The sequence below is a fragment of the Cervus elaphus genome, chromosome 1 (genome assembly GCF_910594005.1).
Source record: "Cervus elaphus chromosome 1, mCerEla1.1, whole genome shotgun sequence".
In the NCBI taxonomy this organism is placed as follows: domain Eukaryota; kingdom Metazoa; phylum Chordata; class Mammalia; order Artiodactyla; family Cervidae; genus Cervus; species Cervus elaphus.
In genome coordinates this window covers 67,868,312-67,895,580 of record NC_057815.1, presented here as the reverse complement: position 1 = coordinate 67,895,580, position 27,269 = coordinate 67,868,312, and the positions used below count along the sequence as shown (strand labels likewise).

Genomic DNA, 27,269 nt, shown 5'->3' with positions numbered 1-27,269 from the left:
TTTTGCTTGTCTAAATAGCTACAAGTAAATTTGCTCTGTCAAGTAGTTGCTGCTGCTGCTGCTAAGTTGCATCAATCATGTTCGACTCTGTGCAACCCCATAGATGGCAGCCCACCAGGCTCCTCCATCCCTGGGATTCTCCAGGCAAGAACACTGGAGTGGGCTGCCATTTCCTTCTCCAGTGCATGAAAGTGAAAAGTGAAAGTGAAGTCGCTTAGTAGTGTCTGACTCTTAGCGACCCCATGGACTGCAGCCTACCAGGCTCCTCCATCCATGGGATTTTCCAGGTAAGAGTACTGAAGTGGGTCGCCAGTGCCTTCTCCGTCAAGTAGTTAAGTATATGTTTAAATTTATAAACTGCCAAAATGTTTCCCATGGAGATTATACCATTTTATACAATCAGTCCTCCATATCCGTGGGTTCCACATCAGTAGATTTAACCAACCGCAGATCAAAAATCAAATATCACTCTGCCAGAGTTCCCTGATGGTGCAGTGGATAAGAATCCCCCTGCCAGTGCAGGGGACATGGGTTCCATCCCCAGTCCAGAAGATTCCATGTGCTGCAGAGCAACTAAGTCCGTGCACCACAACTTCTGAGCTCGCACTCTAGAGCCTGTGAGCCTCAATTAATGAGGGCCTGTGCCACGACTACTGAGCCCATGTGCTGCAACTACTGAAGCCTGTGCATCTAGAGCCTGGGCTCCGCAACAAGAGAAGGCACTGCAGTGAGGAGCCCACACACTGCAATGAGGAGCAGCCCCAGCTCTCTGCAACTAGAGAAAGCCTGCATGCAGCAATGAAAATCTAGTGCAACCAAAAATAAAATAAATGTTTTAAAAATATCAGTCTGCCTTTGGTAGAACCTGTGTACACTGAACCTGCAGATGCCAAAGGCCGACTGTACTGTTTTTCATAAGGGACTTGGTATCCATGTGGTTTCTGGAACCATTACCCTGCAGATATGGAGGGAGGGTTATACTCCCACTAATAATTCATGAGAAATCCAGTTTATTTTCATTCTCACACTCATTTGGAGACATGGAATTCTTAGCCTTTTAATTTTAGCTATTCCAGAGAAAGTAGGGGATATCCTACATGGGATGTTCGTGAGTATCTCCCTGCTGGTTAACTATGTTGAGCATCTTTTCATATTTTCGGTAGCATGTCTTCTTTTGTGAAGTGTCTGTTTCCAATCAAGTTTCTTTTTTAAAAAATTCTAAATAAAAGTCTGCTGTTAGATATTTTGAGAATATCTTCTCCCAGTATTTGCTTTGTTTATTTTCTAAATGCGTAGAAGATTTTATATATATATGTGTGTATATATATATATATATAAAACTTTAATACAATTCAATATATCATTTTTTTCTTCTGTGATTAGGATTTTTGGGGTTCTTGTCTAGTAAATCTTTGCCTACCCTAAGGTCAATATTTTTTTCTTCTGGGTCTTCTTCTGCATAATTTTAGCTTTCATGTTTAGTCTATGATCCATGGTATACAGATCAAGACTGACTTATTCACAAGATAAGTCTGTTCCAACATCACTGTTGAAAAGACTGTTCTTTTGCCACTGAATTATTTCTGTGCCCTTAGGAATATCAATTGACTGTTTATGAGGGGGTCTATTCAGGTCTATATTCTATTCCATTGATCTATGTCTTTTCCTTATGCCAACACTATACTCTCTTGATGACTATCATTTTAAAATCAGGTAGTAAAAGTCCTCCAATACAAACAGTCATTATTCACAGACATGATCCTCCATGTAGGAAATCCACTAGAATCTACAAAAAAAGCTACTGAAACTACTAAATGAGTCTAGCACAGGGATAAAGTATCAAAAAGTATCCTACTTTGTAGGATAAAGTATCAAAATGTAAAAACCAATAGTATTTTTACATACTTGCAAGAACTGTAATACCACTTACAGTAATATCCAAAAATGTGAAATATTTAAGATAAATCTGATAAAAGATCTGGAAAGTGAAAACCACAAACCACTGCTGAGAGAAACTAATGAAGAACTAAATAAATAGAAGGATATCATGTTGATGGGTCTGAAGACTCAATTACTAAGATATCAATTCTCCCCAAACTGATCTATAGACTCTGGGCAATCCCAATCAGAATGCCAGCAAGTGTTTTTGTAGAAATTGGCAAGCCAAAACTAAAATTCAGATGGATATACAGTGAACCAAGAAGCCAAAATAACTTTGAAAAAGTCAAAATAACTTCTTACTATCAAGCTACAATAATCAAAACAGCATGGTACTGGTGTAATAATAAACAAATAGATCAATAATACAGATACAATATAGAGTTTGGAAGCAAACCCACAATATGCAGGTAACTAATATTTGACAAAGGTGCAAAAAGCAATCCAATGGAGAAAGGACAGTCTTTTCAGCAAATGTGCCAGAATAACTGGGACATCCATATGCACAACATATATAAAAATTAACTCAAAATGGATCACAGACCTAAACGTAAAGCCTAAAACTATAAAACTTCCAGAAGAAAACACAGGAGAACATCTTTGTTGACTTTGGAAAAAGAATTCTTAGATATAACACCAAAAGCAAAATCTACAAAGGGAAAAAAAAATGTACAAAGTGTATTTTTTCAAAGTTAAAAACTTCTACCATTCAAAGGGCTCTAAGAAAATGAAAAGACTGATACAGGGAGAAAAATATTTACAAAGCATACACCTGATAAGACTTGTATTCAAAAATCTCTCAGACTTCAACTGTAAGAAAATACAAATAAACACATGAAAAGATGCTCAACATTATTAGTTATTAGGGAAATACAAATTAAAACCACAATGAGATACCACTACATAACAACTAGAATTGCTAAAATTAAAAAGACTAACCCTACAAAATGTTGGCAAAGACTGCGAACAACCAGAACATTCATACACTACTGGTAAGAATTAAAATGGGAAAATCACTTTCGAACAGTTTGGCAGTTTCTTAAAAAAGGAATCACACCTCCCATATGATCTAGCCATCTCAAGCTTAAGTATTTACTTAAGAGAAAAAAAAAATTATTTTGTACAAAGATTTGCAAGTGAATGGTCACAGTAGCTTTATTTGTAATAGCTAAGAACTGGAAACAACCCAAATGTCTATTAAGAGGCAAAGAGATAAACAAACTGTGACATGTACAATGAAATACTACTCTGCAGTAACAAAGAATAAATTATTGATACATGTAACTAGCTGAATGAATCTCAGAATTACTAGGCCAAGTGAAAAAGTGAAACAGAAAAGCATTAAGCAATTCAGACCAAAAAGAAAAAAACATTCACTGGACTTCATCATAGAGTGAAAAAGTGAAACAGAAAAGCATTAAGCAATTCAGACCAAAAAGAAAAAAACATTCACTGGACTTCATCATAACTAAAAACTTTTGTGCAAAGGATACTAACAAAAAAGTGAAAAGACAACCTACATAGTGGGAGAAAATATTTACAAATCATGTATCTGATAAAGAGTTACTATTTAGAATACATTAAAAAAAAAACTTACAACTCAATAGCAAAAACCCAACTCGAAATTGAGCAGAAAGACCTGAAAAGACATTTCTCCAAAGAAGAAATACAAAGTTATCAATAAGGACATGAAAAAAGGCTCAACATCATTATTCATTAGGGAAATGTAAATCAAAACCTAATGAGATACCCACTAGGATGGTTATTTTTTTAAAAAAATCAATAAATAACAAGTGCTAATAAGAACATGGAGTAATTGGGGCCCTCACACATGGTTGGTAGGAATGTAAAATTGTAAGGCTGTTGTAGAAAACAGTTTAATGATTCCCTTGACCTGGCACTTCCACTCCTAATAACATACCCAAAATAAGAGAGGGGGAGTCAAACGGACACTTGTATTCCAATGTTTACGCAGCATTGTTCACAACAGCCAAAAAGTGAGAACAACTCAAGAGTCCATCAGGAAATGAAAGGATTAACAAAACGAAATGTTGTTGTTGTTCAGTTGCCCAGTTGTGTCTGACTCTGGAACCCCATGGACTGCAGCATGCCAGGCCTTCCTGTCCCTCACCATCTCCCAAAGTTTGCCCCAGTTCATGTCCATTGCATTGGTGATACCATCCAGCCATCTCATCCTCTGACGCCCTCTTCTCCTTCTGCCCTCAATCTTTCCCAGCATCAGGGACTTTTCCAATGAGTCATCTGTCCACATCAGATGAACAAAACACTGGAGCTTCAGCTTCAATATCAGTCCTTCCAACGAGTATTCAGGGCTGATTTCCCTTAAGACTGACTGGTTTGATCACCATGCTGTCAAAGAGAGTTTCACGAGTCTTCTCTAGCACCACAGTTCGAAGGTACCAATTCTTTGGTTCTCTACCTTCTTTACAGTCCAGCTCTCAGAACCACACGTGACCACTGGGAAGACCATAGCTTTGACAAAATGGAATATCCAGCCATAAAAAGGAACAAACTACTAAAACATGCTACAATGTGAATGAACCTTGAAAACATGCTGCGTGAAATAGGCCAGGTCATAAAAGGACAAATATGATATGATTCCACTTACATATCTAGAATAGGCAAATCTGTAGAAAGAGAAAGTGGGTTAGAGATTAATGGGGGTTGGGGGGTATGATGGAATGGGTAGTTATCGACTAATGGGTACAGAGTTTCTGTTTGAAGTAATAAAAATATTTTGGAGAAAGAGAACAGTGATGATTACACAACACTATGAATGTACTTAAGGCCACTGAATTGTATACTTAAAGTGGTTAAAATGACAGATTTTATGTCATATATATCTCACAGCACTTAAAAGTTTTTCTGTGTCATGTAACTTACTACGTAAGTATCATGAAGTTCCAGCTAGCATTCTATCCTTTTAGATACTAAATAAATAACCTGTATGACAGGTTCACTCAAGGCAATCATCTAGCAGGAGGCTTCAACTAATCTTCTGGTTAGAATCAAACAGCTGAATTGTCTGACAGTTAAACACAAAAGCAAATGGAATTCCTAGCCATAGGGCAAGGCTCCACTGAAGGAACAGGCTGTGGAGCTCACTAGATTCTTCAACCCTGTTCTTTCAAGGGTGGAGATACCTACAGAATATTTGTAGCTAATCATGTCATGAATAATACCCACTTTACCATGAAAAATTATTCATCTTCATAATTGCAAAAGCTGAGTGATGGGTATACAGGTGTTCATTTTATTATGTAAACATTACAAAAATTAAAAATTTAGAAAACATTTATAATATTCGTTATGCTAGTCAACAAACCTCAGGCACTGGATGACTCCAGAAATAACTGAAGGGCTTATAGGAGCCTCTGCAGAGAAAGTTCTGATTACTGTCTTTCAAATGCTAAGTAACTACCCCCAGAGTATGTATTCCCTACTATTAATAGTACTTCAAATGTTAATTAGCCATATTTAAGAGTTTAGAATAAAACACATATGAACTACTTTCAATTTGGAACCATGTCCCATTCATCCTTGATGTCTTCTCTCCCACTTTAGTACTATACATAGAGCCTGTATGCAGTAAGTTTAATTCCACAAACATTTACAGCACATGAGAATCTGTGTTAGGCACTGCTTTTAGAGCTAAGGATATAGCCCTGACCAAAAATGACAAAGTTTTTTGTATGAGGCTTATATTCTGTAAGAATGTGATTGAAATGAAAGATGTGATTAGACTAATCAATTTTTAAGAGGTCTTTCAACAAATATTCCCTGCAATACAAACTATATCTATTTTAGTGACCGCAGCAGTCCCCACGTTTTGGAAGGGCTTCTCTCAATTTCACAGTAAAAGATAAGCAATGCAATGGCGTCATGAACACAGGCCTCGTGGGAAGAGTGCTGTTCAATGGCACTTTAAAAAAAATCTGGATATAACTGTTTTCATTAAAGTTACATGCTTATCAAAATTCCCTCCACCCCCAACCAAAGGTAATGTTCCATACAGCTGTCTCAGTCTAGAGAAGAATTTATCACTAATGTAATACAGTCACACATAGAGTGTGTCCTTCCAGGGATGGCAAGGATGACAGTGAGAGTTCTCCTCTTAATGGACTAATAATGATGGGATTTTTCTAAAATATATCAGACCTGTCAAAGATTAAAATACACAGATCTTTACCACCCCAGCCTCTCTAGCTGTGCAGGAAACAACCAAGTTATGAGAGCATTTATCACACAATGCATTAGGCCTCACAAGTGTTGAAACAGGAAATACTAATGCTTGTTATTCATGATGTCCTCCGTTAACCTGAAGCCTTGTTTTATTTTGTGAAGCAAACTATTCCTCACTTTCATCTTCTGCCATTGCATCAGCCAATAATCTGCTTCTCTCTGGATCCATCTTTCAGAGTTTTCAAAATGCTTCATCTCCCACAAAGCAAATTTCATGTCCATCAGGGTCAGGCAGAATGATCACTTGCACTGTTGCTTTCCCTAGTGTGTCCGGACTCACAAGGAGAGTCAGAATTCCCCAGTTCTCCCATTTTATCAAGTCACCTGACAACTCTTTCTAGGGGCAAGAAAAGGCAATTTGTCCAAAAGCTGCTGCAAGATCACTGCCTCCTGGATGTCCTGTAGCTCCAGCTTATACTGGTTATCAGCCTAGACCAGCAAAGTCCTCTGCTTCTTTTCATCTTTTTCATAAACTTTCATTCCTAGTAAATTATACCAGTAGCTAAAGGACTTCTCAAGATCAGACTCTGGTAGAGTTACTTTTAATATAAGATCTGTCTGCGGTGGACTACAGTTCTGCAAACAGAATTTATATCCTCCAGGAGCTTTGGTTTCAAAAACACCTCCTACAACCTCACTGAGTGGCCACTCCAGCTTCCTGGCATTGCTGATGGCCTGACAAGAAGAGTGAAAAAGTTGGCTTAAAACTCAACATTCAGAAAACTAAGATCATGGCATCCGGTTCCATCATTTCATGGCAAATAGATGGGGAAACAATAGAAACAGTGACAGACTATTTTCTTAGGCTCCAAAATCACGGCAGGTGGTGACTGCAGCCATGAAATTAAAAGACGCTTACTCCTTGGAAGGAAAGTTATAACCAATCTAGATAGCATATTAAAAAGCAGAGACATTACTTTGCCAACAAAGGTCCACATAGTCAGAGCTATGGTTTTTCCAGTAGTCATGTATGGATGTGAGAGTTGGACCATAAAGAAAGCTGAGTGCAGAAGAATGGATGCTTTTGAACTGTGGTGTTGGAGAAGACTCCTCAGAGTCCCTTGGACTGCAAGGAGATCCAACCAGTCCATCCTAAAGGAAATCAGTCCCGAATGTTCACTGGAAGAACTGATGCTGAAGCTGAAACTCCAATACTTTGGCCACCTGATGCAAAGAACTGACTCATCAGAAAAGACCCTGACAGTGGGAAAGATTGAAGGCGGGAGGAGAAGGGGACAACAGAGGATGAGATGGTTGGATGGCATCACTGACTCAATGGATGTGAGTTTGAGTAAACTCCAGGAGTTGATGATGGACAGGGAGGCCTGGGATGCTGCAGTCAATGGGATCGCAGAGTCGGACACGACTGAACGACTGAACTGAACTGGTTAGAAGCAAGTGTGATAATCATGAAGTCATTGCCAAGTTTGTAGTCTCCGATGCCCTAATTGTCAGTCAGTTCTGCAACAAAATGATCATCCTCAGGTTCAAATCCATTCATTGTTTTACTTCATTTCCCATTATTAAGGCCTTCATTCCCAGGACATCACGATAGAAACGCCGTTAGGAAATGGTTTTCCACTTTGAACATGAAGTGCAGAACCCTGCAAGTCACCATGACCTCCTACAGTACCCACCCCTCACACAGACAGCGCCACACCACCCACAGATGACGCCAGCACAGTAGTGCCAATGGCACTTTAACAATTAGAGGCTTGTGCATCCCTAATTGTCTCATTTTCTTATCTAAATTGGTAAAATGGTCTACCCAATGATAGCAGACTACAGAAATAATTTGTGAGAGCTGTAGGACCTTCTGGCCTTTTGGCGCTTCCTTAATCTTTCCCCTGTGCTCAGTCGTTTCAGTAGGATCACACTCTTTGCAATCCAATAGACTGTAGCCTGCCAGGCTCCTCTGTCCATGGGATTCTCCATGCAGGACTACTGGAGTGGGTTGCCATGCCCTCCTCCAGGGGAACCTCCCAAAACAGGGATCAAAGAATGAACATAACAAAATTCTTTCCCCAATCAATGCAACAAGATGGAGGGCTGAGCACATTCTAATATTCTCCTTCTGTTTAAAACAACATGAAAAGTCAGGAAACTTCTCTTTAATGGAACATATGTATAAAAGCACAGAAAAAAATAGCATGCCACTAGCAAACAAGATCACAAATATGCAGAAGATGGAACTAGTTTTCACACTTAAAGGTGTGAAATTGCTAAATAAGCAATTCACAAAAAAACCCAGAAATAGCCAGTAAGCATAAGATGCTCCTCCTCTCTAGTAATCCAGGAAATGTAAATGAAAACAATGAGATATTTTATTCAGGAGATAGCAAAATATTAAAAATAATGAAAAGGGACTCTTTTACTGTTGATAAGAAAGTTAGGTTGAAAAAGTCTTTTTAATATCCACCAAAATGGTATATACAAAGTGTATATACCACTTGACCCGCACTTTCACTTCTAGGAATCTAACTTAATATTTGCTCAGATATATTCATACATGTTTAATGCAACATCTCTTCAAAATTGGGGGAAATGGGAAACCATTTAAATGACCAGTGGTTAAATGTATTATGTACACCTCATCCACACCATGTAATATCATTCGGTATGAAAAAAGTACCTACATGAGAACACTTGCTTCCCATCCACACATACAAAAAAAAATACTGTCAGAAAAAAAAACACTCCTAGGTTCTTTGAAGTCTTTACCATGAGACCATAACACTCACAACCCTTCTCTGTGGAGTCACCTACTTGGCCTGTCAACTCCCCTTATTCACAGAAAACCTCAGCACAAAAGTTTCTGCCCAACTACTCCAGTGATCATTCCTAAAGATTTCAATAGCAATATATTCTCTCAGGTTCTTCACTTCCTTCTAGATAAATCTTTTCTTCCATCCTATTTCAGTTACCTCCTCCCATAATCATACCCCAAACTGTCATGTTCAATAACTAAAACTACCTCTCAGCATCACATTTAAGCCTTTCACATTTAGGCCACCACTTCTAGGTTTCCAACTTTACTAATATGCTAGTCACCCTACTTTCATAATTCTTTATCACCATCAAAACTTCCAGTCCACTGACTCTACCACTCTCACTGTCCACCATGTCCCTCATGTTCTCGATTCCTTCCTCAAACAACATCCTTAAAGTAACCACAGTCCAAAATTACAACTTCCTTGTATACACCTTCAGGTCCACTGCATCATTCCCTCTGTCATACTTCTTAGCATACTTTCTAATCCTGGTTAAACCCAACCCATTGCTTAGTCCATGTTCTAATTGGTCTTATTTCCATTTTTGTCCCATGAGGCAGAGATAGCTAGCTGCCTACCCAGTATTCATTTTTTCATTTCTTACTAAAAGAATCCTAATTTTACCGAGGAAGCTAATGTGCCCAGGTAAAACACTGTTACCCAGCTTTCCTGACAGCCACAGGGAGTCTGTGACACTACACTACAAAATATAGGCCAAGTCACTGGGTGGGGCTTTGGAGAAAGCTCTTTAAAAGACCAAATTCAGCTGACATATGCCCTTCTGCCTTACCTTCTGTCTAGATGGAATTACAGAGAAGGATCAACCATCTCACACCACAAGGAGACAGGCACACTAGATGTCTAAACAGAAAAACAAAAGGACCCTGAACCTCTGATGTCCTAGAGCTGCCATATTAGTCCTGGACAATTTACCTCCAGCTTTTTTGTTCCTTAAAAAAATACAACTCCTAATTTATTTGAGTCATTATGTTGGGGTCTCTGCTGCTCTGCTTAGTTGCTCAGTCATGTCTTACTCTTTGTGACCCCATGGACTGCAGCCTGACAGGCTTCTCTGTCCATGGGATTCTCCAGGCAAGAATAATGAAGAGGGTTGCCATTTCCTCCTCCAGGGAATCTTCCCAACCCAGGGATTGAACCCGGGTCTCCTTGCACTGCAGGTGAATTCTTTACCATCTGAGCCACCAGGGAAGCCCAAGAATACTGGAGTCTCTACTATTGATAGTAAATACAATTCTTAATTCCTAAGCCCATTACAGTTTATTCCCCACAAGGCAACTAGAGACCTCTTAAAAATATGAAAGTGAAAGTCACTCAGTCATGTCCGACTCTTTGTGACCCCATGGACTGGTCCACGGGATTCTCCAGGCCAGAATACTGGAATGGGTAGCCTTTCCCTTCTCCAGGGGATCTTCCCAACCGAGGGATCGAACCCAGGTCTCCACCAGGCGGCTTCTTTACCAGCTGAGCCACAAGGGAAGCCCAAGAATATTGGATTGGGTATTCTCCAGTGGATCTTTCTGACCCAGGAATCGAACTGGGGTCTCTTGCATTACAGGTGGATATGTCAGATCATATTACTGGCTTCCCATCACACTTAAAATAAACTTAGGGTCCTTACTAGGCAACTAGGCCCTCTCTAATATGTCCCTCCTCTCTCTCGCAACTCACATGATACCAAATCCCCATACCACACTTCCATCTACAACTTGTACACTCAGTTCCATCCAAGGTGTTCCTTTAGCAAGGAAAACCTGTTTCCATCTCAGGGCCTGTGTGTTTGCTGTTCCCTTTACTGGGAATGCTCTCTCCTCACAACTTTACTTGGCTTGCTCCCTCACCTCTTCCAGGTAGCAACTCAAATGTTGCCTTCTCTGACATTTTCCCTGATCCCTGTATTAAAAACAGTCGCTTTGTGTCTCAAGTTTCCCTTCCACTGCCCTGTGACTCTTCCTACCTTGCTTTATTAATATGTATTAAATACTTTTTTGCTTATTTACTGTTCATCTTCCCCATTAGAATGGAATCTCCCTAACAGCAAGAACCCTGGGTGTCTTTTTCAGCATCATATCCCTAGTACCTGGCACACAGTAAGGACATAATAAATATTTGCTGAATAAATGAATATACATCATGATCTCATTTATACTGAAAAAGACTGAAGCATATGTGAGTGTGTGTGTAAGTACATAAAAAATCTAGGATATACACTAAACTGTTGATGCTAGTTATCTCTGGGGAAGAGAGTGGAAAATAAAAAAAAGAACTTTCACAGCTTGCTCTGCATATTTTTGCATAAAAAAGACAAAATTAGCTATAACACATGGCAGGAAGAAAATTTTAAACATATTTAGAAATATAAATCTATTTATAGAATCATAAAATTTAGACACTCATAGTAACCTCAGTAAGCATAACACTACACCATGGGTAGAAGGATCTATGATTAGCAAGCAAACATCTTCTAAAAGACCTAGAATCAGGGGAATAAAACTTTATAGCCTTTATAAAGGTTTTTACTGTCATTTAAACAAAATAATAAAGTATACTATGCAAAGTGTATTGTACATCAAATTAGTAATGAATTGTGTAGAATTAATTTCCATCACTTGCTCAGTAAAAACTTTTAAATATCTTCCTTCCCTAGGGATTCATCTAGATAATTATATATTTGCTTTGTTTCAGAAAATATGCATTCTAAGACACATCTTTTTTATCAAGTTCTCCATCCAAATGTCTAGTATATTAATTTTTTTACTTTATGGAGGCATATTTTTACATGTTATATAATTCATCCATTTCAAATATATAATTCAATGGTTTTTAGTAAATTTACCAAGTTGTGGAACATACCATAATTCAGTTTTAGAAACCTTTATCACTGCAATAACACCATTTATGTCCATTTACTGTTAACCCCCATTCCCACCTCTACTCAATCAACCATTAATCTACTGTCTCTATACTTTTGTCTATTGTGGACATTTTCCATAAATAGAAACATACAATATGTGGTTTCTTTCATGATTTCTTTCACTTAGCATCTTTTCGAGGTTCATCTATCTGGTAGCACGTGTCAGTGTTCCATTCCTTTTTGTTGCTGAATAGTATTCCACTGTATGGATATGCCACAATAGTGGCACAATAGTGGCATATCCACTATAATTTGGTTCTATGACTTGGATTTCCATTCTCCAGATAATACAATGGATTAAGGATAACTTAGGTACTTGGGGAAGGGGGGCAGGGAGTATCTATGGTTAAATTTATTCAACACAATGACATAGGTGAGTGTTTTTCAAATCCAATCCAGTTTATACAGAATGAGATTGTCCTGGCTTCACTCAACAACATTATGCTATCAGTCACTTTTAAAACTATTTTTTCTGTCCCTCCCTCCTAACAGGAACAAGAGGATAATTCCCCAAGGTTTCTTTCTCTCTACTAAGGTTTATAAAAAATCTCTACACTTACTATGCCTTCTGCTTTACTTCTTTTTTCTACCTCCGAGTCCTTATTTTCTCATTATCTTCAAGCTGATAGCTTTAAAATTTCCATATTCTCCAAATTTCTAAAAAGTTACATTAAAGCTAAATATCTGCATATTCTGGAATTTTATTTAAGAGAAATCTGTGGTTCTCTTCATGTAGCCCCTGAGAACAATTTCTTTCTATGTATAAAAAAGCTTTGTAACTGATTTAAAATGAAAAACAAAAAACTCACAACTCTAATATAAAAGGAGCAAGAGGACCCATGTCAACATTTGACACTCTCATTTAAAAGAAAAGATCAAATATATAGTAGTTAAGCACAGTCTTTTTTCTCTTTAACATGACCTTTCATTCAGTCTAAAATGCCACAATAACGTTATTGTTTTGCCTCTGCTTTATGATGGTGTCCAATTCAGATTAAGTGGATTATTTGTCTTTATAAAATATTAAACATCTACATGTAGAATAATTATCTAATCATTATGATCTTAGGTAAGGGATGGTGGTTCAGGGAGAGGGCTGGGGAAGGATAATACAAATCTTATACTTCTTATAACCAGACTTTTTGAAGTCTTAATTTTCCAAATGATTCCCAGACTATTAGCTTGAAAACATCAAAAATAAGATGATGGGGACACAGCTAAAAGCTTTCCCAATGGTAAATGTTCTCTAACTAGAAAATTATTCCACTACCCCTTTATCAGTCTAAGTTACAGTTCTTACTGAACACCACATGTAATTAGAGTAATCTTATAAGATAATGAAAAATAATACAAGCTATTATTATTAAAGGTTAAATGTTAGCTTTTAACTAACATTTAAATGCTAAGAACACCTCTCCTGGTGGCCAGTTATTGTGGCAGGTGTATGATAGGCTCTGTGAGCTACATTTTCATCTGTTTGCTATAATGCAGACAGGTTCTACGTTATCAATTTTAAAATTCCCTATTAAATCTAAACTTCCACTAAGTACTCTTTAATGTCATTATTCCAATTTACTTTAAGAAAATGAATGGCATAATAATATGCATACTATACCTTTTTCAGGCTTTCATATTCCTCACGAAATTCCCCAGGCTTGCTTAATTTGATTGGTGCTCTGAATATAAACTCTGGAGAAATGAGAAAAGAAAACACTTTTTAACAGAACTTTCTAGGAAGGAACCAAGATCTTGTCTACATCATAAACCACATAAAAATTGTGGTCACCTTCCCACAATTTGAATATTCATTCATTCATTTAACCAATACTTATTAAAGGATATAAACCAGGCACAGTCCTAAGCACTGGGGAGAAGCACTGAACAAATAAAGTCCTTGCTATCATGGAGCTTACAAAATTGTGGAGGGAAACAGATAATAAATACACAAGTGTGTGTGTATAATACCTCTGATGGTACTAAGGGCTATGAAGGAAAATAAACATAAGGTAGAAGGAAAAAATAGTACACAGAGTGGTCTGAAGGGTCTCACTGATAAAAGTAACATGGTAAAAGACCTCAAGGAAAACTATATCTAAAGCTCTTAGTTCGGGACTTCCCTGTCAGTCCAGTGAGTAAGACTCCGTGCTTCCACTGCAGGAGGCGCAGGTTTGACTCCTGACCCAGAAACTAAGATCCCGCATGCTGCGCCACTGGCACAGCCAAAAATTATTAACTTTTTTTAAAAAGCTCTCAGTTAAATATTACCAAGTGACATTTTAAATAAGCTAAAGTTTTACTCATACTACTGTTTCTTTCTACTTCTTTTCAACACTGCCAACAGATTACAACCTATAAATATTTTCAGTATATACCCTGATTTTTTCAGCGGTTTTGATCAGCCTATAAAATGAAATCAAAACTTTTCAATGTCACTGAAGGTCTTCCAGAGACTGATCACAACTTCATCTTTCTAACGCACTGTCTCTCTCAACTCTTGACTACCTAATTACAACATACATGCCACATATTTCTAAACCTTTTATGTTGCTTTCTCAGCTGAAATTCTGTGTTCTTCTCTTTTCTATATATAATTTTAAATCCAAGATTCCAGGCCCACAAGAGGCACACAATACACATTGGTTATATAGAAAATAAAAATCCAACTTAGGAACAAATAAAAGATAAGTCCTAAATGCTATAAAAACGAAGGAGAAAACACACACTTCAGCCTTCTTAAATGTACATGACACTTCTATACACCCCCATATATATATTTAGTGACTTAAACACAGTATTTAAGACTTACTAATAACTCTACATCCATTCAGGTTGATAATATTTGTTGTAGAAAAGTGGGCTCCTCAAAAAGGTGACTTTCGTCCTTTTTCAGTTGTCTCAACTACTTTAGAAAGACTCATTTACACCAGAGAAATGTGGAAGATTCTTAGAAACACTGGACCTAATGCAGATGCAGAAAACAGGAACTTAAAGCTGTACCAAACAGGAGAGAATTATTAGACCCAGGGCTTGGGAGGAAAACATTCCATCACCTTCATCCACTTAAAAAATAAACTCCTGATGACTATTTTAATCGTATCTCTTAAGAACATTTCTAATTATAGGCAAATAGTATTTAAAAGCAGATGCTGTAAAAGAGCAGTGGAAGAGGGAGGAGAAAAGCAAAACCCTTAAGGCAAAAGAAGGAAAATACTTTTAATCCATTTATGAAGAACTTATTCCTGAACAATACTTCACATACATTTTCTCAGTGAATCTTCACAGAAACTTTGTAAAGCAGGTATTATAACCATTTTACAATAAGGAAAATGAGGGGTTAATGACTTCCCCAAGACCACAGAACTAGTACATGGCAAAATTAAGAGAAAAAGAATTAAGGTATAAAGACGGAAACTACATAATGATGAAAAAGTGAAGTCATCAAGAAGATACAATAATTATGAATTTGTATGAACCTACCACAGAACAAAACAATAAGACTATAAGAGAAACTAATAAATCCAAAATTATAGTAAAAAAATTTAACATATCCCAATTAAAAACAGATCGGGCAGAGCAAAGGTAATAAAAATACAGAAAAATTGAACAATAAAATTAACAAACTTGATTATGTATTATGAATTCAATGAACAAAATATATATTCCTTAAAAGCACAAGGAACAATTAAAAACACACTAGGTCTCAAAGAAGTTATAAAAATTTTCAAAGAATTCACATTATATAGACTTTGTTCTTGGATTTTAACTGCCATTTTCCAAGCCAAGTTCTGTAGCTACCTGGCTGATAACTTTAGCTTACCCAATATTCTTTCTCAATAAATTCCTTTTCTGCCAGAGTAGATTTCTACTGATAACAACCACTGGCAGGGAAGTTTGGGGGAGAATGGATTCATGTATATGTATGGCTGAGTCCCCTTGCTGTCCACCTGAAATTACCACAACATTGTTAACTGGCTCCAATATAAGTGATTTAGTCGCTAAGTCCTGTCCAACTCTTACGACCCCATGAAATGTAGCCTGCCAGGCTCCTCCATTCATGGGATTTTCCAGACAAGAATGCTGGAGTGAGCTGCCATTTCCTTCTCCAGGGGATCTTCCCAACTCAGGAATCAAACTCTAGTCTCCTGCACTGCAGGCAGATTCTTTACCAACTGAGCTACCAGGGAAGCCAATATAAAATAAAAAGTTAAAAAAAATAACAAAACTAACACCTACTGGCTGATTCTATTTTTCACATGGTACTATGAGATGATTCAGAAGCAAAACTCAAAACTGGTTAAGGAAAAAAAAGAGAGAGAAGACAAACTACTCCTAAGCATAAAAATGAGGACCAAGTTAGAGGTATGAAGTGAGTTTAAATCTCCAGTAACTATTAAAACAATGTTACAATGAGTGATCTTGCATATGAATCATTTTGCATGTCTACAAGTATAGCCACAGATTAAGTTGCTGGAATCAGAACTGCTGGGTCAAAGAATATGTGCTTCTGTAATTCTGGCAGACAATACCAAATCCCCCTTCATAAAACCTGTACACAGAGTCCCACCAGTGATGCATGAGACTGCAATTTCCTCACACCTTTGCCAACACGATGAGTGCTGAAATTGTTTAGCTTTCCCAATATAATTGGTGAAATTCTGCATCTCATGCGCTTAGTGAATGAAACTGAGTACTTTTCATGTATCTGAGTAATTTACATTTCCTTTGATGTGAAAAGTACATACATTTCCCTTACTCCTGCTGGAGTTAACTTTTTCTTCCAGATCTGTTAAAGCTCCATGTAAGAAAAATTACCCTTGTGTCACATGAATAGCAATACTTTTCTTAGTTTATCATCTGTCTTGACTTTGCTTACAGTGGTGATTTTTGTATAGTTATATTAATCAAACTTCTCCTTTATGACTTCTGCATTTTGCATATTTGGAAAGACCTTCCTCAGGCCAAAATATAGTAACAAATTCTACCAGTTTCTTCTGGTACAAAGTGTAAGACTCTTCTCATATCTACTTTTAAAAATTCTAAATCTATTTTTTATTTGGAAGCAACATAAGGAGCATAATCTTATTCAGGCTTTTAATAAGTCTACTATCCAACACAAGGGACCAAAAGTACTTTAGTGACAGACTAGTAAAAATGATTATAATTTTTACTTACTGTTAGAGAATTTGTTTTCTTTAAAATAATTCTTGATGGCATTTAGAAGAAAATGTCCAAAGAGCCTAACAGCTTTATTATATAGTGTAAATAGTACAAAATTAAAAGCCTGATCCCAAACTTAGAAGCTTCCAGAGTCTCAAATAAGTCAGTCTTAACTTCCTCTTCTAAAAATCAGAAAAATACCTACTATGACAGCCGAGTATGAGGATCAAATGAATATAATGAAAGTGAAAACACTTTGTAAACTATTTTCAGACAGTAGAGTGGCATGCAGTAGAATCTAATAACTATAAAACTGCCTCTGGTATTGACGAGATTAAGAAATGGTAGTTTGGTCTGGTTTATTTGCAGGTATAACTTAAGAGAAATGAAGATAATTACCCAACTGCTTGGATACATTTATTATATGAAAAGTTAAATTCACTTTGGGATACTTACTAAGAAATCTCAATGTTCATATATAAGGCCAAGTAAGAACTCGGCATATTGACTGAAATATTACTATACCTTGACTCATTTGAGGGTAAAAGGTAATGACAAGGGTAGGATTAATTTCTACTCACCAAGATTAGTACTGATATAGATTAGTTTACTGTTGGATTAAGATTAATGAAACTTGATGCTTTAAAAATAAAAAATGCTAAATAGTCACTTTTTGCAAATTCTCCCAACAGGACTGTGCTGCATTAAGTGGCATCATGCCCAAAAGTTCAAAAAATTACACACTCAACAAAGTAATTCTTGAACACAAAAACAGTTAAGAATAAAAGGTCATGAACTGGTCCAATCTGACATTAACTTAAATATTTAAGCCTTTTCCTATTTTAATAATGCCCTCTAGAAATGTCAACAAGGCAAAAATAATTTTTTTCTTCCCTGTTGGCTTGCAAAAAGAACATACTAGGTTCTGACACCTGCTCTGTCAACTAAGTGAGAGTATCTAGATATATCAAAGATTCTCTTTGCCTTGGTCTCATCTATCAAGTGGAAATTAAAATACTGGCCAAATCTACTTCACAGGAATGCAGAAGACCACATTTAGTAGTAGCAGTAATCAATGAGGAATCCCTATAATAAAAACACAGCTAACATTTAATAAGAGCACACCACATGCTAAATGCTACACACATGTACACACACACAATGCAGAAAAGACAACAGCAGGCCTAACTGCCTATCTTAAGGCTTGAGTACAGGGTTAGCCTTTAACTGGTGGTTAGGAAGACTGGGGAGAGTTCTCAGCCACCTTGATTAGGTACAAGCTCACTGTTACGTAAACTGTCTTACTATGTAAACTGTATAAACGATGTAGTTATGCTGAATACCTTCTTTCCTGATGGGATTCTGGAATTCTGGAACATGTTAGGCAGACAGTCCCTATATGATCAGCCCCTAATAAAAACTTTGGGCAATAAGCCTGTAAGAAGCTTCCCTGGTTCACACCACTTAACACATGTAGTCACAACTTGTTGCTGGGGAAAATAAGCATGTCCTGTGAGACTCAACTGAGAGAGAACTCTAGAAGCTTATGCCTGGTTTCCCCTGGACTCTGTCCAATGTTCCTTTTCCCTTTGCTGATTTTAATCTGTATGCTTTCACTGTAATGAATCATAGTCACACTAGGACTATATGCTGAATCCTGGGGGCACTGCTAGTGAACCATCAAACCTGTGGGGGGGGGGTGCGGTGTCTTGGAGCCCTCCTGAGTTACATATACACAAGGCATGGACTAAAATCTCTTCAGATCTCAGTTTCTATTAGAGAAATGAGATTAACTTCTAGAGCAAATGATTCAGCACAGGCTTATCTAGCTTTATTGTGCTTCACTTTCTTACACTTGACAGGTATCGTGGTTTTTACAAATTGAAGGTTTATGACAACCTTGTTATTGTCAGATGATGATCAGTATTTTTAAATTAAGGTATGTACATTGTTTTTTAAACCATGATGCTACTGCCCACTTAACAGACTACAATGTAATATAAAATGAACTTTTATGTGCACTGGAAAACCAAAAACTTTGGTTTCATTGCTTTATTGCAGTATTCACTTTATTATGGTGGTCTGGAACCAAATTCTCAGTATCTCCAAGGTATGCCTGTAATAATATTCTTATTTCATTTTCATTTACTACTCAATAGATTTCTCTAAATTCTGAAACACTCTATTATATAATGGGTAAGAATGCTATTAGGATTTAAACTTACATAAGTGTAGCTATAATATCAAACTAATTTCTTAGAAGCCTTATGAAATATGGTTTCAATCCACCTAGACTATTATGAGAAATGAAGCAGGAAAAAAGGTCAGAGAAATGAAAATCTCCCCTTTTAAATCAAAGTCATTTACAATGCCTCTTAAAGCTTACTGGAGAACATTTTAATTATACTAAGATATTTATCAATCATGATTAACCTTTCAGGTTCCCTGAATTTTAGCACAGAAAGAACATTAATTTAACAACAACAACAAAAAAAGTTGCTGTCTGCTGATGTGGGACTTGACTTTTCTTAATTTTCTCTTTACTTCCCTCTACCTTTCTAGAGTCATGTCAACTCCCTCCACTCCAAAAGCTGAAACTGTAGTTGAAACACCTGCAATACTATCAAAAAAGGAGAGCAACAGGAGAAAATCTACATGATTTGGTAAGGTGATGCTTTTTTAGATAAAATATCAAAGACATGACTCATAAAATAAGTAATTCATAAGATGGACTTCATTAAAATTAAAAATTTCTGCTCTGCAAAAGACAATGTCAAGAGAGTGAGAAGAAAAGCCACAGACTTGAAGAAAACATTTTCAACAGATGTATTTGATATAAGACTGTTATCCAAAATAAACAAAGAACATCAAACTTAATCAGAAAACAACAAGATTTTTTTTAATGGGCAAAACCTTAACAGACACCTCATCAAAGAAGATTTACTGCAAAAACGATGTAGCAAACAAGCAAATGAAAAAAAAAACCAATGCCCAACGTCATATGTCATTAGGGAATGACAAATTAAAACAAGATGCTGCTACCCAATGCTATGGCTCAGCAGGGAAAGAATCCGCCTGCAATGCAGGAGACACAGTAGATGCAGGTTCAGTCCCTGGGTCAGGACAATTCCCTGGGTCAGGAAGATCTCCTGGAGGAGGGCATGGCAACCCACTCCAGTTTTCTTGCCTGCAGAATCCCATGGACTGAGGAGCCTGACGGACACAGTCCAAAGGGTCACAAAGAGTCTAAGCATGCACACACACACTACATTCCTAATTAGAAGCACTAAATTCCAAATCTCTGACAATAACAAATGTTGGTGAGGATGTGGAGCAACAGAATTCTCATTCATTGCTGGTAGGAATGCAAAATGATAGAGCCACTTTGAAAGGCAATCTGCCAATTTCTTACAAAACTAAATACACTTTTACCGTGTGTGTGTGTAGGTCACTTCAGTTGTGTCCGACTCTTTGTGACCCTATGGACTTATAGCCCACCTGGCTCCTCCGCCCATGGAATTCTCCAAGCAAGAATACTGGAGTGGGTTGCAGTACAATCCAGGAATTGCACTCCTTGATATTTACCTAAATGAGTTAAAAACTTATATCCACACAAAAACCTGTAAATAAATGCTGATAGTACTTTTGGTCATAATTGCCAAACCTTGGAAGCAACCAAAATATCCTTCAGTAGGTAAATGGATAAATAAACTGAGGTACATACTGTGAAATTATTAATAATCAAAGAAAACTCAGCTAAAATTAGAGTAGGGCCAGGCCTGCAGGGGGAGTGCTCATGCCCCTCTGTATCTGTCAATTACTCCAAATAGGAAGAGCTATACACCTGTCTACCTGTGACAGAAAGATGTTGCTTACTTTACTATCTAGCAAGAAGAAAACTTCTTTCCATCCAAAATCAACTGTAGCAATCAGACATGCAGCAGCTCAACCGATGAGAAGCCTCCATACTTTGTACTCCCAGCTTCCTCCATGGACTCTTTGGCTATTACAGCCCTTCCCAACATCCCTCTTTTCCCTGTAAAAGCAAATTCCCCTTCCTTGTTCTCTGGATTTGCCTCCAGTCTGCCACAGTTTGCATATCTTGAATGTCAATTTTTCTGGCTATTTCCAAATAAACTCACTTTTTCTGGTAATATAACTGTCTATTATATTTGAAAGCCGATAATCCAGACAATGGAATATTATTCAGTGCTTTAAAAAAAAAAATGAACTTTAGACACTCATGAAAGAAATTAGAGATGACGCTAACAGATGGAAGGATATACCAGGTTCTTGGATTGGAAGAATCAATATTCTCAAAATGAATATACTACCCAAGGCAATTTACAGATTCAGTGCAATCCCTATCAAATTACCAATGGCATTTTTTCACAGAATTAGAACAAAAAATTCTAAAATTTATATGGAAACACAAAAGACTCCAACCTGAGAAATAAAAACGAACTGGAGGAATCTGACTCCCTGACCTCAGACTATACTACAAAATTACAGTAATCAAAACAGTCTGGTACAGGTGCAAAAACAGAAATACAGATCAACAGAACAGGACAGGAAGCCCAGAAACAAACTCACACACCCAACTAATCTATGATAAAGAAGGTAAGACTATACAATGGAGAAAAGAGTCTCTTCAGTAATACTGGGAAAACTGGAAAGTTATATGTAAAAAAAAAAAAAAAATGAAATTAGAACACTAACACCATATAAAAAATAAACTCGAAATGTACTAAAGACCTAAATATAAGGCTGGACACTATAAAACTCTTAGAGGAAAATAAAAAAACAGAACGCTCTTTGACATAAATCACAGCAATATCTTTTTTGATCCACTTCCTTGAGTAAGTTAAACTAAGGAATTTGAGTGATTTATGAGGTGTTACTGTACGGCCATCCTTGGTAGCAAAGCTACCATTCTGGTGAATGATAGTGATAATAGGGGTGGCTGTGTATGTGTGGGGGCAGGGATCATATGGTATATCTCTGTACATTCCTCTCACTTTGCTATAAAACTAAAACTGCTCTAAGAAATATATTTGAGGGCAGGGGAAGCACAGCAACAAGATGTTAAAAGAACCAGAAAAGGCAACATCACCCTCCCTAGTCCAGAGGAATCGGTCCCAAGGCCCACCAATCCCTCCCTGGGATTTTCCAAGTGTTTCAGTAGCACAGAAACAACATTCACCCTTCCTTCATCTCACAGAAAAGAAATACTAGAAACTATTTCAGGTGTCACTGAATGTTGAGTATCTAAGCATTTATAAATGAATCCAGTGGTGGAAATACTTTCTTAATGCCTGTCCTCTGACAGTTACAGTTGACCCTGGAACAACACACACTTGAACTGCACAGGTCCACTTATACACAAGTTTTTTTTTTTTTTTTTTCCAGTAAATACCTACTACAGAATCATGTGATCTAAGGCTGAATCCAAGGTTGGCTGAAGCCACTTATCCATCATAAAGCTACATACAGATTTTCAACTGTGCAGGGGGTCGGTGCCTCTAATCCTCTCATAGTTCAAGGGTCAACTGCAACTGCACCATGTATAAAAGGAAGAGAAACTCTGTAAGGCTATAATACCCTAAGAATGACAAACACCCATGGTCAATGACCAAAGCTGAGTGCTGCATTCAGTCTAATGTGAACTGTAGGAGCAGCTGTACTTCCTTGATGGTCCTTCCTGAAAAGGATCTTCTCTAGGGTGGTGTGACTGGTTATTAATAAACACAAACAAACAAAACAAACTATATGACTGGTATCTTGCTAATTGCAGCAAACCCTCAGGAATAAAGTGTCATTGTCAAAGCATCCACACTCAATACAAAATCAGAAAAAGAACCTCCCTGAACTATACTCAGAAGACACTACCCCAATAACTCTGAAATCCAAAGATACCTATGCTTGAGTTTTTACCCCTGTGGGTTCAATTTCTTATCAGTGCAGCAGAATGAAAAAGAATAAAAAGAACTCTAGACTTAAGAGTCCCAAAATCTAGATCCTAATCTGGACACTCCCACTTACTAGTTATTTGTCCTTGGGCAAATAAAAAAATCTCTTTGCTAATTTCCATCTCTATCTCCACCACCAGCATCATTCTGATGACTGGCAGTTATGTAGTACTTTCATTATGCCAGGTCTATTTCTAAGCACTCTGTGTATTTTTAACTCACCTAATCTTCATAATGACCCAATGGGGAGATGCTATTATCCCCATTCTACAGATAAAGAAACTGAAGCACAGAGCATATAATTTGCCCAAAGCTTCACTGTTATAAGTGAAAGAGCTATGATTTAAATTTGGGCAATCTAGCTCCAGAATCAGTGCTTTTATCCATTATTCTTCATTACCTCTTTAATATAAAAAAAAAAAAAAGAAAACAGGAAAAAAAATCTGAACAACCCTATATAACAATGGGCAAAAGGACATGTACAGGCAGTAGATGTATTTTTTATAGAAAAAAATAAATTCAGATGATTTATATTAAAATATGCTCAATTTCACTCATCTTAAGATATTAAAAACTTTTAATTTTTACTTATTTATTTTATTATGCATTTTTGGCTGCACTGGGTCTTAGTTGCTGCACGTGGGGGCTACTCTCCAAGTGCCGCGTGTGGACTTCTCATTGTGGTGGCTTCTCCTGCTGCAGAACACTGGCTCTAAGGTACTCGAGCTTCAGTAGTTGCAGCACATGGGCTCTAGAGTGTGTGGGCTTCAGTAGTTGCAGTGCATAGGTTTACCTGCCCCAGGGCACGTGGAATCTTCCTAGACCAGGAATCAAACCCAAGACCCTTGCATTGGCAGGTGGATTCTTAACCACTGGACCACCAGGGAAGTCCTATTAAAAATTTCTGAAACAAAATACTTTTATGTATTAGATTCACAAATATGAAAAAAATTGATAAAGACCAGAGTTAGCATGGGTATTCATTATCTTAATACATACATATGTACAAAGATGTAGAACAAGAATATTCACTGCAGATCACAATACTGAAGAGTGGAGACAACCTAAATGTCCTTCAATTTTAGACTAACTGAATACGTTATCAGTGACTAGCATACAATGGATCCTTTTCTGTACTGTCTGTTTTTATTCCTGGTCTGGTTTCTTGCTTTACATGGTAATTTTTTTTAGAATGCCATCTACTGTGCAATGAAAAACTATAAAGGCTGTGAATGATATTATACTCCTATAAAAGATTCACCATGTTCTGTGACTGGCAGTCAGACTCAAAGTAGATCACTTCACAATCCAATCAGGACACGAGCTGATTCAAGGTTGGCTGCAGGCTTTGTAAAGCTTGAAAACATCTATCTTAGTCGGTAGCCCTCCCAGTCTAGGGTATTTACCAAGCCTGCCTTCCTTGGAGAGTCCTGAACTCTCTTTCCTCAACGATGAAGAAATGCTGAGACTGCTTTGCTTTTCATTAGACTTCTGCGGAGCTTTTTAGCCTTTTACCCTGCACCAAGACTTTGCCTCAAGAGAAAAAAAGCAGGTGGAGAGGCTGTGGAGGTGGGTGGTTGTGGGGAGATGCACCCCTCTTCTCTCTGGGATCTTGGCCTCTCAAGTTCTGGTTGCCTTGGCAGCCCTGAACTATAATTTTTGTATCCCTAGCCCCATGAAGAAAGCTCTGCTGGATTTTTTGCTTCTTAATAGCAATACTCACCCTCTGCCAAGAATCCACAAAAGTCTGAAGCCCTGGCTGCCTTGGCAACTTACCAATGCCTTCATATAGATCTTTTTTTTTTTTAAGTCAGGCTTTTCTAGTTATTCTCAGCAGGAGTTTTGGTCTGCGACAGTCTGCTCCATCATAGCCAGAAGCAAAATCTACATTCTTCATAAGCAGTGGAGAAGACAAGGTTTTCATCATGAAACCACAAACCATTACTGAAGAGGGAATAAGCAATGAGGGAGAAGACAAAAGGAGAGAATATTCTTTCGAGAAAGTCAAGAAAGGAATCCAAAAAAGGTAGGAACACATGTGGCCAATTCCTAGGGAAACTTACAATCTTACAAGGAAACAAAAAAATGTATGTGAGTGAAACTACTTCAGAATGTCCAAGAGTTATAAAACTAAACAGCTAAGTGCTGCATGAGGTAGAGGTGCACAGCAGCAAAAGAAGGCAATGCATCAAAATCCATCTTCTACAACAAAATCTATGCAAGGGCAGAGGTGCACAGGAAACAAGAGGCCATTATCCATATTAATCTCAAGGTTACCTGCTTATACTACCCACCAAACTTCTGAATTACCCTCAATAAGTAGAAACTTAAATGTTAAATTAAGCATTCCATTTAGAAGTAGGAAGGTGGAAACAAGGGGAGTGAACTACAAACATGTTCTAAAACAAAACTAAAGTGCTTTCCATTTCATCTGTATTTTCAGTTTACCCCTTCTAACTCTCCAAGAGTGCATATGACAGAGTAGTGCCAACTGTCTTAAACTAATGCAACTGCTTATTTACCTACTTGCCCAAGACAGTAACAATTTATAGTAGGCAATATGAATATGTACTTCCTCTTCTTTACCTGGAAAGAAGAGGAAGTACACAGAGAAAGAATTAAAAGCTAATAAAATGTTCATGCCAGATTTTAAGCCTGCTTACCTAAGTACCATAATTAACACTACAGATCACTACTCTAATAACTTAAAGCCATGTTTTAAAACTATCCTTGGCAAAGAATTAATAAAATCAAAGGTCACCACTCACATACCAAGAAGTTAAAAGATGTTTATAATTTTTGACCTAATAATTTCATTTTTTGTCAACAAAGGTCCATCTAGTCAAGGCTATGGTTTTTCCAGTAGTCATGTATGGATGTGAGAGTTGGACCATAAAGAAACCTGAGCGCCAAAGAATTGGTGCTTTTGAACTGTGGTGTTGCAGAAGACTCTTGAGAGTCCCTTGGACTGCAAGGAGATCCAACCAGTCCATCCTAAAGGAGATCAGTCCTGGGTGTTCATTGGAAGGACTGATGTTGAAGCTGAAACTCCAATACTTTGGCCACCTGATGCGAAGATCTGACTCATTGGAAAAGACCCTGATGGTGGGAAAGATTAAGGGCAGGAGGAGAAGGGGACGACAGAGGATGAGATGGTTGGATGGCATCACTGGCTCAATGGACATGGGTTTGGGTAGACTCCGGCAGTTGGTGATGGAGAGGGAGGCCTGGCATGCTGCGCTGTTCATGGGGTCGCAAAGAGTTGGACATGACTGAGCGACTGAACTGAACTGAATAATTTCTAGCAATCTAAGAAAATAATCTAAGGTATAGAAAAACTTTATGTAAGAAGATTTTCATTGCAACATTGTTCACAATTGCAATACAAAGACTGATTATAACCTAAATATCGAATACTGAGGGAATGACTAGGCTAACTATGCAAGTCGCTAGACTGAGTATGCCTTATAATTTCAAGAACATTAAATATGGAAACAGCAATAACAAATGGAAAAGAAATAGTAATATAATTATAGAAGTCACAAAGAGAGAAGAAAATGTTAGTGATAACATATCAAGTTATCATACATAAGTGTGTCAGAATAATGGAAACCATGATCAGAGATCAGGAAGTTAAAAAGGGAAGTGAGCAGTGAGGAAGAGGGAGGTGCTGTGGGAAGAGAAAATACACCAAAAAAAGGCACAAGACCCTTTCCCAAAAGCACTTATTAATAGAGCTTATTAGTTAAGACAAAGTCATAAAAAGTTGTAAGAGATTTAAATAATTATAGAGACAATGACAGGTGCAAAATCACAAAATGAACAACTGCCAAATGCATCTTACAAGCAAATGCTGCAATAGACATCAGTAGGAGCAAGAGAACAAAGCCTGGGAAGGAGAGGCAAGGCTTTGGGAAGGTGGGATGAAGCTGAGTCTAACTGGTAAAACTTAGATAAGTCAGAAGATGGAGGAAGAGCAATTCATGTGAACAACAAAGCATGACCAAGAGTGTGGTAACACTACTGAACGGCACACTTAAAAGGTTAAGATGGTAAGTTGCGAATTATGCTTTTATTACCACAATTTTAATTTTTTTAAGCATGAAAGCTGGATAGTAAATAAATATGTTCTGCCCTAGCAGAAAGTTTATGTAGGAGGTCGTATAGGCCAGAAAGGGTAGGTTGGGGCCAAATTAGGTTAAGAAATCTAAACTCATCCTGTCAACAACAAGGATGATA

The 27,269-nt window shown here is 37.4% G+C and overlaps 1 protein-coding gene and 1 pseudogene across 1 annotated transcript in view; both read right to left on the bottom strand.

The window, feature by feature from the left end:
• The window catches only part of RNF169 (ring finger protein 169), an 82,719-nt gene that overhangs the window by 38,081 nt on the left and 17,369 nt on the right, over positions 1–27,269 (bottom strand). Inside the window, exon 2 of the mRNA XM_043907185.1 lies at positions 13,520–13,593. Coding sequence (XP_043763120.1) covers positions 13,520–13,593 — 74 coding nt within the window. The remainder of the gene's footprint in view (positions 1–13,519; positions 13,594–27,269) is intronic.
• Positions 4,848–7,924, bottom strand: LOC122681213 (annotated as a pseudogene).